Genomic DNA, 13145 nt, shown 5'->3' with positions numbered 1-13145 from the left:
TCGATGTCGCCTTCTGTTGACATCAAAACTCCTTCTCCGAGGAGCATGAAGAGTAGTTTGGACGAGGCTGGACCTCCTTCACCCATTGACCTAGACACGCCTGAGGAGGACAAAGAGGAGCAGGAGGAGAAGAAGAAAAAGAAGAAGAAAAAGAAGAGAGAGGACGGACAGGATGTCTCCCAGCCCGTGCAGACGGACGTAAACAAGGAGAAGACGAAGAGGAAAAGAAGGATGGAAGACGAGGGATCTGAAGTGATGGAGAGAGAGAAGAAGAGGAAGAAAGGAGGAGAGGAAATGAGAAGAGAGGGGGTAGAGGAGGATGTCGTGAAAGAAGGGGAGGAGAAGAAGAGGAAAAAGAAAAAGAAGAACTTGGAAGAGGAAATGATAATAGAGGTGATCGTGGTGCAAGAAGGCGGAAAGAAGAAGAAGAATAAGGAGAAAAAGAATAACCTGGTAGAAGAAGTGATAGAGGTGGTAGAGGAGACCATGGTGAAAGAAGGTGGAAAGAAGAAGAAGAAGAATAAGGAGAAAAAGAATAACCTAGAAGAAGTGATAGAGGTGGTAGAGGAGACCATGGTGAAAGAAGGCGGAGAGAAGAAGAAGAAGAAGAAGGAGAAAAAGAATAACCTAGAGGAGGAAGTGATGGAGTTGGTAGAGGAGATTGTGGTGAAAGAAGGCGGAGAGAAGAAGAAGAAAAAGAAGAAACTAGGAGAGGAAACGGTAGAGGAGGATGTGGTGAATGGAGGGGAAGAGAAAAAGAAGAAGAAAAAGAGAATAGTAGTAGATCAACCGATAGAGGCGATAGAGGAGAACGTGGTGAACGAAGGCGTGGATAAAAAGAAGAAGAAAAAGAAAAAAATAGTAGATCAACCGATAGAGGCGATAGAGGAGAACGCGGTGAACGAAGGCGGGGATAAAAAGAAGAAGAAAAAGAAAAAAATAGTAGATCAACCGATAGAGGCGATAGAGGAGAACGCGGTGAACCAAGGCGGGGAGAAAAAGAAGAAGAAAAAGAAAAAGGTAGTAGAGGAAACAATTGAGCGGGTAGAGGAGAACGTGGTGACCGAAGGCGGGGAGAAAAAGAAGAAAAAGAAAATGGGTGTCAAACTGGAGGAGAAGGGAGGAGGAGTGGTGGAGCTTAATGGAGATGGAGAGAAAAAGAAGACTGGAACAACACAAGGTGATGTCCTGTCCTTGTGTCATTGAGCAAGGCACCACAGAATGAATGAGTCTGTAGTGATCCTCTGTTATTATAATGATGTGATTTACGGGCGCTCTGGTGGCGCAGTGGTGAAGTAGTTGCTCCACCACCGCTCTGGGGGTTTGAATCCACCGTGGTGCATCCGGCTTCGTCGAGCGTGTATACCAGTGGTTCTCAAAATTTTTCACGTCAAGGAGCCCCAAAATGATATGTATTTGGACCACCATCTCAAATATATTGTTCCAGGGACCCCCAGAAGCAAAGATTTTAGTTAAAAATGTTTGCTTAAAAAAAAATCAAAAATAAAATAGCAGATCTACAAGCTCATAGCGCTGCACTCGGTGCTCCACTATGAGCTTGTAGATCATAGATTGTAGATTTGGTAGAAGTTTGGGTTGTGTAGTGACCATGCCATGATGTATCTCTGATTAGAAGAGATATCTTCAGTAGTTGCTCCGTTCATTACAAATTGATAATCCAAAATATTATCTCCATTATCTTATATTGCACAGTGAAACTGTGGTCTCAACGTCACTCTTTTAGCACATAAACAAACACAATCAAAGACGATTCTGAGTTCTGACACTATGTAATATTAAAAGTTTTGTTTTAAATATGAATTAATCAAGCATTAATTCAAATTAAATGAATCTTATGCTGTGACACAGTCTGTCTCCTCGTTGTTCTGATCCTAGCAGTCTATCTCCATTTCAGAGGCGAAGAAAAAGAGGAAAAAGAAGAGTGCGACATCAGATGAAAAGAGGGAGGGAGGAGAGGAGGTGAAGAACAGATTACCCTACGGAAAGATAGACAACACAAGCCGGCTAGAAGACCTGTGAGTAGACCAGCGGTTCTCAAACTGTTTCAAGTCAAGGACCCCCAAATTGATATGTATTTGGCTGCGGACCCCCATCTGAAAATCTTTTGTGCCAGGGACCCCCAGAAGAGAAGATTTGTTTCATAATTCCTATTCCTATTCATTAATATTTGTTAATTCATATTTTTTTACCACATAAACCCTAGCATCCCTATTCTGGGCTTGACACTAGACGCACCTGACACAATGAAGCTTTCAAAGGTCAGCGGTAGGGCAAGGTCAGAGTTGTAGCCCGTCCGAAACTTTGGAAGGAGCATCTATTGACCTTATGTGTCTTGCTCACGGACACCTTGACAAATTGCCGGGGCCGGGAATCGAACCTGGGGGGGCCTTCAGCTTCCCAGGTGGCTTCTGTACCCATTCAGCTGTGGCCAACCTAATCTAATTCAAACAATGCCTGCACTACATTCAGTGTGCAATTGTGTTGCTATATTTCTAACTGGCCTATGCAATGTTAAAATGATAAATGGTGCCTTTATTCAGGTTTAGTGCCTTTTACCAAAGCGCTTTACAATGTAACACACCTAGTTACACACACACACACACCAACGGCGGACGAATCCAGGCAAGGTATCCAACCCCAGCTTATTATCGGGAGCAGTTAGAGGTTCAGTGTCTTCTTGCTCATGGACTCTTTGACACTAACCCGGTGCTACAGAGATGATATACTGTACACTTATAATACTGTTCCCACTGCTCACACTTTGTCTGACCCAATGTTCCTTAGTTTCCTATTTAACTTTTTTTATTACTTACACTTAAATTATTTCTTTAATCTTATGCTTATATTTTGCACTTTTTGATTGTTTTACTGTAAATAATAAATTATTTCTGTGTCGGAGAGCAATGCACCAAGACAAATGCCCTGTGCAGTATGTGAACATGTTGGCAATAAACAGAAGATATCAGATATTAATGTTAATATAATGTTTGTATAATACTTCTTTGTCTCTACTCTCTAGATTAGCCGAGCCGGAGATGAAGGAAATCTTGGAATATTTTCCTCTTGTCAGATCTCGTGTGGTGCTCGAGAGAATCCGTAGATATGACCTGCACCGCTTCAGAGAGTTCAAGAAACAAGGTACTGACACAGAAAACTGACAGATCACTGACAGGTACAAACTACTGACAGACACAGATTACTGACAAGCTACTGACAGACAACAATTACTAACAAACTAAAGCAAAGACAGAGACTACTGACAGACAGACAGACAGAAAGTTAACTGGGGACACAAACTAAAAGCAAAGCTAAAATGAAAAGCAAACTACTGATTTACAGACCACAGAAAGATTAACTAAACTACTGACACCAAATTTGTCAGAAAATGTGGTCACTATTTGTGATTTGAAGGGAAACCCAGTTGCTGTCTATGCTGCAAACGTTCTGTTACTGTGTTACTGTAAATCCATTGACCAGGGGGGTAACTTGAAACAAGCTGTGGGGAACTTAAAACAGAGGGTTTGACTCCTCCCACATTGAGCTAAATTGACCCCCTCCACTTGTCGGGATGCGACCCGGGGTTATGTTGTAGATCTACTCAGCGTTGCGACTTGCATCGTTCCCCACTTGCGTGGCAGTAGGCCGCCACCCTTCGGGCGCATGTGAAAACGGTCTATTGGACCAAATTGGAACCAAAGTTCTGATGTCTAGAAGGCTGGAATGGGACAGTCAGTAATCAGTAGATCACAGGTTAAAATGTCCCCACAATGTCAATGACAGAGGAGCCAAACGAAAATATATTTTACTCCTAAGGCATAACAATAAAGAAACTTAAACCTTGAACCAAGTAGTAAATGCGATTAACATGAGCCAAATGTACTGTTGATGTGTACTAGCTGCTGAATAATCAAGTCACTCTTGAATGATAAACAACCAAATCTGTAAATGGCTTCTTTTTTCTACCCCAATCCATCCCCACCACACCCACCACCTCCAGGGATCTCGTTGCGTAGGGGGAGGCTCACGGCTGAGGAGAAGCGGCAGATTAGGAAAAATGTGAACGACTTCCTTGTGCTGACTGGCATCACCTCAGCTCAGAACCTATTCTTCCCCCATCGTTGCAAGGAGCAGTCTAAAGAGATCAAGAAGCTCAGAACCCAGCACAGGTTCATGGAGAAGATGGGTAAGATGCTTACACAGGTCTTCATACCCATCCTTACCACTTGGAAAATGTGTGCAAGATGAAGCCACTGAAGCCCTATAACTGTACCTTGTCATACGACAGATGTGAAAATAGCGTATCTACAAGCTCGGAGCTACAGTATGAGCTTTTAGATCTGCTATTTTCAAACGGGATCAAATTATGTCGCGCACATCCAAAAACCATTTGAATGCATGTGCTGATCCCTAAACGAACAGAGATCAAGGGAGCTACAGTGTGCGGTCTTTCTGGTTTGCATTTTAAGTGACTTTTCATGAATAAGGCATCCGAAAACAAGTGACGTTTCGAGCCAATGTCGAACGTCTTTTTCTTGTTTGCCTTTCAGATCTGCTATTTTTTTTTTTTAAATGTTTTTTTTTTACCTATCATAACATGCCCTGAATAGGGACCCCAGGCTCAAAGTGGTTTGAAATAAATCTTGATTGACAGTGTTTTTGTACTCTTCTGTCTCCATGTAGTTCGCATGGATTAAAGTTCTCAGTCGCCATGACTGATTTCAGTCATTTGGATTCCATAGAAGCCAGCATGTCTTCTATGAAAGCATGTCACGCACCGAAAATAGCAGATCTACAAGCTCACAACACGGCTCACAACACGTCACGCTGAGACGTGTTGTGAGTTTATAGATCGGCCATTTACGGATTTAATTTTATGATTAGGTCATTAGTTATTTTAAGATTAAAGAGTATTTGAAGCGATCAAACTAGCAATAGAATATATGTTTAGAATCTTCCATAAACATGAATGGTCTCAGAAATATCATAAAGCAAAAGGTTACAAGCCTGAAATCTGTGATTTCTTCAACTGGTGTTCTGTACGTGGAACAGCAGCAACATAGGTTTAGAATGATATAATGATAATGATAATAATACCTTAACCAGGGGTCTTCAACGTTTTCAGGCCAAGGACCCCCTAGCTGAGAGAGAGGTGAAGCAGGGACCCCCTCTATGTTGTGTACAATTGTGTTTTAGATGAAATTGTTTTGTGTACTTGGTCTGCCCTTTTTCCCCTCTACACCTAAACCTCTTTGCCAAAAATAGCAAATCTACAAGCTTGTAGATCTGCTATTTTTGGCTAAAGTTCTCCTCAGAAAAAGCGATGCTAGGGTTCAAGTGGTTACGGTAAAACAAAAAAAATCATATCACACAAAAATTTGGCGGACCCCCTGTAGTAACTCTGAGGACCCCCTGTTGAAGACCCCTGACCTAAACATCATCAATAAACTTGAGATTTTGTTTTGCTTTATTCCATGTTGTTTGTTTGTCTCTCTCTCTCTCTCCTCTAGGGGAGGGTCTTCACAGGTCATGTTTTCAGGTTTACATCCTCGCCAAGAAGATGACCGATGAACTCAACCACATGGGCAGGTCAGAGGTCATCTCCCTGACAACACTCCATCTGACAGAACCACTGTAACTGTAGCTCAGTGACTCGTTCTGATTTGAAGTCACTGTATAAAAAAATGTGTCGTCGCTGTCTGGGTGGAAACCTTGAATGTCCAAAAGCGTTACTTTTCAGATAATGGAAGGGGGAAAAAGGACCTGTGTTGTTCCAATGGATCCAATGTAGTTATTATTTAGTCACAAGCTCGTGTTAATACTTGTTGGTTACAGACACACTTGACCACTTTAACTTCCAAAAATAATACTTATAATAATTAAATAGGGAAAAAAGAAAATCTACAAGCTCACAACATGTTGTGATGCGATGTATTGTAGCTTGTAGATGGGCTATTTTCCCTACTTTTGCATGACTAAAGAGAAATATGGAGATACAAGGTGTCTGCCCAACAGCAACAATATACACCATCTTAGTCATTATAAACCTGTATATAAACCATCTTAATTATAAATATATATATACAGTACATTATGTTCTTACATACTAAGTATGTAAATCATCTCCCAATATAAACCCCTGCTGTCTCCTACACTGTCTCTCTCAGCTGTCCTATTTGTCTTTTTCTCCTACACTGTCTCTCTCTCAGCTGTACTATTGTCTGTCCCTCCAACACTGTCTGGTTCTCTCTCAGCTCTCCTACTAGCTATGGCACTAATGGAAGGATGTATTATTTTCTATCTCTCTGTTTCCATTGCTATGAAAGGTTTGATGATGAGGAAATGCACATGCTGCAGAGGCTACACACTCGCCACGGTAACGACTGGCGAGAGATAGCGAAGAGCATGGACCGGAGTGTTGAGTCTTTGCAGAAACGATTCGCTCACATCGGTAATGACACATACACACACATACTTTATACAACTGGAGTCTATGATCACCTGTCACAGATGCGTATACACTTGTAATCAGTATATGCGAAGCCGAGGGGTTTAATGATCCTGAAGGGGGTTATTTCTAAACAACGACAATTATCCTGCTTAGTACACGGCTACTTAATAAATAAATTGATAAATTGACCCAAAAGTAACAACAAAACGGAAGTATTTCCTTGCTTATGATAATGAAAGTATTCCATCGCCTCGGAAAACAAGGAAGTGTTGATTATAAATTTTCGGTTACTGCATTGTCTATTTCTCGCTTCAAATGTTTTCAAAAGCATTCCTGAGAGAAATGTTTAGCTGTAATTGACATTGTGTATTGGTTTACGGAATAAAATGAAGCAGCGCAGCAGGTGCTCTGAGCCTTTGATTAGACAGCGGTCTGTTATTGAGCGGTCATTTTTCAGAAATAACACACCTCTGAATTCAGTCATTGAAGAATCAAGCATTCAACCAATCCATGTAATAAACGTATATAATGTATGTATACGTGGACCAGAGGTCACGCTATGATTTTAAACTGGCGGTCCCAATGTCCGGAATGATAAATATTTCTCGGACATCTGATTAAAATATCGGTCAAACATTTCTTTATGCATGAATGACAAGCAGGTGCGTAAATGCAGCCTAACACTGACAGCATATTTTGGATTGAACTATTTGAACATAAACTAGTAATATACACAATTTAGGTTCATCTTGCACAAATACATTAATTACTAACATTAATATTTGTGCATTGAGCACGTGCTGCGTGCGTAATGGTTTCTCAATAATTCGTTGCGTTTGAACATATTTTCTTCAGAATAACAAACTATCAAATGGGGCAGTTCAGATTCATCCTTCATAACGTGGCTCAGCAGCTGACCTGTTAAAGGGCAAGACCACTTTGGTAGAGGTTTGGGTTGTGTAGTTAACTTGCCATGATGTAACTCCAAAGTGGACAAGAAATCAAAAATAATTGCTCCATTGATTAGAAATTGATAATTCAAAATATGCTCCTCCTCATTGACTTACATGTACGGTGAAACAGCTCACTCTTTTAGCACGTAAACGAACACAAACAAAGCTGATTCAGACAACATAGAACATCACCAAACCCAGTACTGTTTATTCTTTTAATAAAAATGTCAACATCCTGTTGATTTTACTATTTGAAAATCCAGATCCGCAGATCCAGTTCGGGTGATGTGATGTTATGTCTCATATACAAAGACAAACATACAAGTGAACTTGCCTTGCCCAATTCTACACACACATATGCACCTGTAATCAATAAACACACACATACACACCTACTGTATACACAATATTCACCTCACACACATACACACAAACACACCTACTGTATGTAATGGATAATGATCCATTAATCTGCATGGCTGTAATAAAAACAAACAAAAAAGATCTATCTGTTATTAATCTGTACGGCTGTCTGTGTCTCTTTCTATTTGTCTGTATCTCTCCATCGGTCCATCTTCCAGCCAGTAACCATGGTGTCTGGGAGAGCGATGAGGAGGAGAGGCTGAAGCAGGCCATGCTGGCTCACCTGAAGACTCTGGTGGGTCCAGAGCAGACGGGTTCCGCTTCCGGTCCCTGGCTGACCAGTGAGCAGCTGTGCAAAAACCTGCCCTGGAAGAGAGTCAGCGAGAAGGTCCAGACGCGCTGCTGGTCTCAGTGCAGGGAGAAATGGTCAGTTAACATCTATTTAAAATGAGTTATGTAACCGCTTGAGCCCTGCCATTTTTATTCTGGGGGGAACATTCGCAGAAAACAACAAATGAAATAATGGTTTGGTCTTTATTTACACAATGATGCTGTTTGTTGTGTATGGGTGTGGGAGAATGCATTTCAAGCAGCTTAACTCTTGAACTGCCAGAGCCTTACAGAAAAGTGTCAAGCCACTGCCAGCGATTCCAAGCGTTTTTGCTAACCTTTGAAAAATCATAGAATATAATTTTTCACAGTGATCCACCCGGCGACCGCCTCATTACGTGTACAGGGTTCTCGGAGAATCGGGGGGGGGGGGGGGGGGGGGGTTATGGTTATGGGCAGTTGGATGTGGCTTGTTTTTGCCAAAAACAACAGAAAGCAGAGAAAAATGTACTTTCATAAATCCTATAACACTGAACGAAACCAGCTTCATTTTGTTGTGATCACATGATTTCTGGGTGTACTCTTCTTGGGTGATCCTGGAATCATTCACAGAATGCGGAAGAGTGCCCTCGATCGTAAAACCACTGAAAACACATATCTCGTCATTCTCATTCTTCAAAGAGTTAATTCATAAGCATATTATAGAGGAATACAGCGTCCAATATACAACATGACATCTGCAGGACGGAGAAGGCGAGTAGGCAGACATTTGAGTTTTGAAATGTTGCTATCAGTCCAACCTGCTCAATTCCTCTGGACTCGCATCTAATCTTCACCTCCTTGCACTGAGGTGAGAGAGTGGAGCGAGATTCGAGAGCTGGCCATGCGACGCTATACTATCTAGTCAGCTACACTGGTCACTATACTCACTGTGTTGTGTTTGTCTCAACGACTGTATGACTTAAAATCACTGTCTTTGTCCGTCTATCCCTCTGTGTCTCACACCATGCTGCCTGTCTTTCTGTCAGTATTTCTGTCTGTCTCACATTATCCCATCTGTTTGTCTCTCCAGGTTTGGACTGTTAAAATCAACGATGGCATCCGACCATTGTCCAGCGTTCAGTGGAGGACTGAAAGCCATCAAGGCCAAAGTCAAGCTCATTAACACGTACGTATGGCCATCTGAATAGTATACCACCAACCTCACACTGCACCAGACAACTCCAACCTCACACTCACCAATCTTATACTGCACCTACTGTAGCCCCGTTTGGAACCTCACTCTCCACGTTAGCTCCGAGATGAGGTCCCGCTTCGTAGAGTCCCGGCAGAGGTTGCGTCCGGCAAAAGTCAATGAAGATTACCTTTTTCGCAACATCGTATCCAAAAAGGTAGTCCGAGACTGCAAAATAGTCGGAAAGTAAAACGGGTTTAAATCGCTTATTTAGTCACGTCTTTTTTTCCCATCCTTTCCCATTCAACCCGGGTGGACCCCCCGGGTGGATGCCAATTGTATTTATTACCCCTTTTATAGTCATCAAAGAAAGTACAGAGAAAGTAGCCATATTTAGCTGCAGGCATTTGGCTTGTTACCATGGAGATATCTCCTATCACGTTTGAGCATGTTGTGAGCTGACATGTTGTGTGTCAGTGTCACTGAACGAAGTTTGGATAGCCGAAACGTCTGTGACTAATGGCATAATGGGGAATTAAAAGAAGAATTGACCGTGTCATTCTGAGTGCGACCCCATCCCTTTCCATTGTTTAATGTTTCATGAGGACAACGCACCAGAGGAGCCCTAACAATGCTGCACTAACATCTGATTTCTCTCCCAGTCTTTACAACATGGACGTAGAGGATCCAGCTCTCATCGAGTGGGATGAGGTGGCCATCACTATCGGGTAACTTAAAATAAAAACATTTCTATTTTTTAAACAGAGAGGAAACTTAAAGCACCATGTTTAGAAAGGTCAGTGGAGACACATTTCAAGGGTGTTTATTGTCACATCCAACAAAGAGGCATCATGGCGGGCAGAGAAAATTGTCGCTGTCCTCATATGTCCAAAACTGTTACTTTTCAGGATTCAAATTCAAAAACAGCAAAAGTAGCAGATCCACAAGCTCAAACTACATCGCTTCGCACCGCATTTCGAGCTTGCAGATCTGCTACTTTTGATGCTTTCGTGTGACGTTGTAGTATGATCAATCATTGATTTACGAAGAAACACAAAAAGTTAGAATATTGAGATTTCTGCCTGACAGCAACAAAATATTATGTAGGGGAGGCACAGGGTAGTACTACGTAGCTTAAATATGTAGTGTAGTACTAGGCAGTATTTTGTGGTGTAGTATTGTGAAGTGTTAATATGCGGTGTATTGTAGTACCGTACTATGTAATTGATGTGAATTATTATTTTCCAGTGAGGTGAGTGAACGCTACGTCCAGAAGACTTTCCACCGACTCAAAGTTGCATCTGTCCCCAGGTGGAATGAGTTGTCTTATCCTGGTCAGTTTACACTTTATACACTCACACGTCTTTACCTTTTTTGTTGGTTGAACTTATGAGTACGGCGTGTGGTCACATTTGCACATATATTACACTTCCAAGTCTTAACCCATCCAATCCGGAAACTTTTACAGCTATAGCCATTATTTTATATTTTGGGCGATTCAAAAATAGCAGATCTACAAGTGCTACGAGCTTGTAGATCTACTTCTTTTTTTTTGTGCAAAAAGATTTGTGAAAATCTTTCAATGTATATATTTTTTAAAGCAAACAATTTAAACTCAAATCTTTGCTTCTGGGGGATTCTACAAATGTCTTCTAAATCCTAACCGTTTTCTTTTTTGGAAAAACGTATGTTGCTATATATGTCAGTGGTTTTCAAGCTTTTTCATGTCAAGGACCACCCAAAATAATATGTATTTGTCCGCGGACCCCCCACCTCAAAATGTTTTGTTCCAGGGACCCCCAGAAGAAAAGATTTGAGTTAAAATGTATGTGTTCAAAGATTTGCACACATTTTCACGATTTTCTTTTCTTCAAAAATAGCTGCTCTACAAGCTTGCAATCTGCTATTTTTTAATAGCCAATAAATGACACAGATGTGTCCCGGTCCTAATGGGTTAACTGAACAACCGAATTTCCTCTTCTCTTCATCCTGCTTCCTGTAGACATCATTGATTACCTGCAAGACAAGGTTGTCCCCAAGCTGGAGGAGCATCTAAAGGAGGCTGGGGACATAGACCTCCCTTGCGAACTGAAGTACTTCTTGTCCCACATCTGCTCCTCAGGGGAGGTGGACTCTGGTCTCACTGTGGCCTAGTCAGATTTGGTCCTGTGTCATGGAATAGACACAGGACATATTTTTTTTTTTCCTACTATTTGGTGTTACAGGTCACCATTCAGTTTTTGACACCCGTTTGATGTTTTATGTTGTTAAACTCAATATATTTGTACAGCTTTTAATCACTTCTTATCGCCTTAAAGGAATTGATTTTTATCGACAAAAATGTTTATACAAGAACACATATTTGTACATATCTAAGGATAAAACACAATAACGCGAGAGAGCTTATTTTTCATTGTGGTCCTTTGTTATTGTGTGTTTCAAACATGTCAGTTAATGTGAGTTCAAATCTTTCTGAATACAACTTGTGGAAGTGTGAATCCCTTCAACACAGATGTAATGATCAGTAGGACAAAAGTGTGATGTTCTTTAGGTTATGAGTTCAAGCTCCACTCTTACTGAAAAAAATGTTTTATTTGAAAGATAAAAAGTGAATGTGTTAAATAATTCCCCCTTCCCCTTTTCATCATTTTGTCTCATTATTATGTTTGTATGTACAGTATATCACTCATGGTGGTAAAATATATGTTTAACAGTCCATCAGAATTCATGGGTAGACTTAGCTAAGTTTGGTAAGGCTACTTACACCTGACTATTACTATTAATAGGCCTGTAGGCTATATTTAGTAACCTGTTGGAAGGAAAACTTAAAAGTGGGAGAAACTTTAAAAAGGAAAGTGTGCTTGGCACTGCACTGCTTGCTCACCTATTTACCTGCCACTCCCGTAAGAGAACATAATTATACATAACTTGGTTTATTTTAAATATTATTTATTATCATCAATGTATGATTATTTGCCTAATTGTTTTTCTTCAGTACAATCTACATCACATGGCCTGTTCCTTGGAGGAGTTCATGCAAAAAAGGAATTTGCTTGTTATTAACCCATTGAGACCTGAAGCCGATTCTACATGTCTCCTAAATTTCAACAGTTTTCTGAAAAAGGTATGTTTCTATATCAGTGGTGCTCAATCTTTTTCATGTCAAGGACCCCCAAAATTATGTTTTTAGCCGCGGACCCCCATCAAAATATTTTGTTCCAGGTACACCCAGAAGCAAAGATTTGAGTTAAAAATGTTCGCTTTAAAAATATATATATTCAGAAGATTTGCACACATTTTCACGATTTTTCAAAAATAGCAGATATACAAGCTCATAGCGCGGCACCGAGTGCCGCGCTATGAGCTTGTATATCTGCTATTTTTGAATAGCCAAAGTGTAAAATAATGCTTTTTAGCTCAAATCTAAAAATGACACAGTTCCAGGTCTTAATGGGTTAATTCATCGAGACAATAGTATATGAAAGAAGTCATACTATACTATGTCATAAAAATTAAGTCATGCAATACTTAAGTTTAAACAAAATGCCATACAGTACTCCGTACTGTTAAAGTTATACAATGCCATGATACTTTGTACCTAAATCGTTCACAGCACAGCTATCTGTTTTTGTATTTAATCCTTGATTGGTGCTTGTTGCAATACATACATGAAATGGAAGTAGTTTGATTCAATTTACGTAATTTGTTAACCCTGATTCACTAGAATGCAGTTCACAAGTATGGGGCTCAGCTTATATTATTGATAATATTGATGATTGATTTGATTGATATGCTGCATATGCCATGAGTGTAAAGTGGTTTATTTCTCAAACTTCATTCTGCTAATCAAAAGAGG

At 40.5% G+C, this 13145-nt stretch overlaps 1 protein-coding gene across 1 annotated transcript; it reads left to right on the top strand.

Moving 5' to 3' along the window:
- Positions 1–11973, top strand: LOC311043848 (uncharacterized protein). The gene is made up of 11 exons (XM_084055223.1): positions 1–1180; positions 1916–2036; positions 3041–3159; positions 4019–4204; positions 5529–5607; positions 6345–6469; positions 8004–8211; positions 9188–9283; positions 9952–10017; positions 10538–10623; positions 11292–11973. The coding sequence occupies exons 1-11, from the start codon at positions 4–6 to the stop codon at positions 11441–11443; spliced, it is 2415 nt and encodes an 804-aa protein (XP_083911349.1). The 5' UTR covers positions 1–3; the 3' UTR covers positions 11444–11973.
- The last annotated feature ends 1172 nt before the right edge of the window (positions 11974–13145 follow it).

Source organism: Gymnoscopelus microlampas (genome assembly GCF_963454915.1).
Source record: "Gymnoscopelus microlampas genome assembly, chromosome: 4".
Taxonomy (NCBI): domain Eukaryota; kingdom Metazoa; phylum Chordata; class Actinopteri; order Myctophiformes; family Myctophidae; genus Gymnoscopelus; species Gymnoscopelus microlampas.
This window is presented reverse-complemented; position numbering and strand designations above follow the sequence as displayed.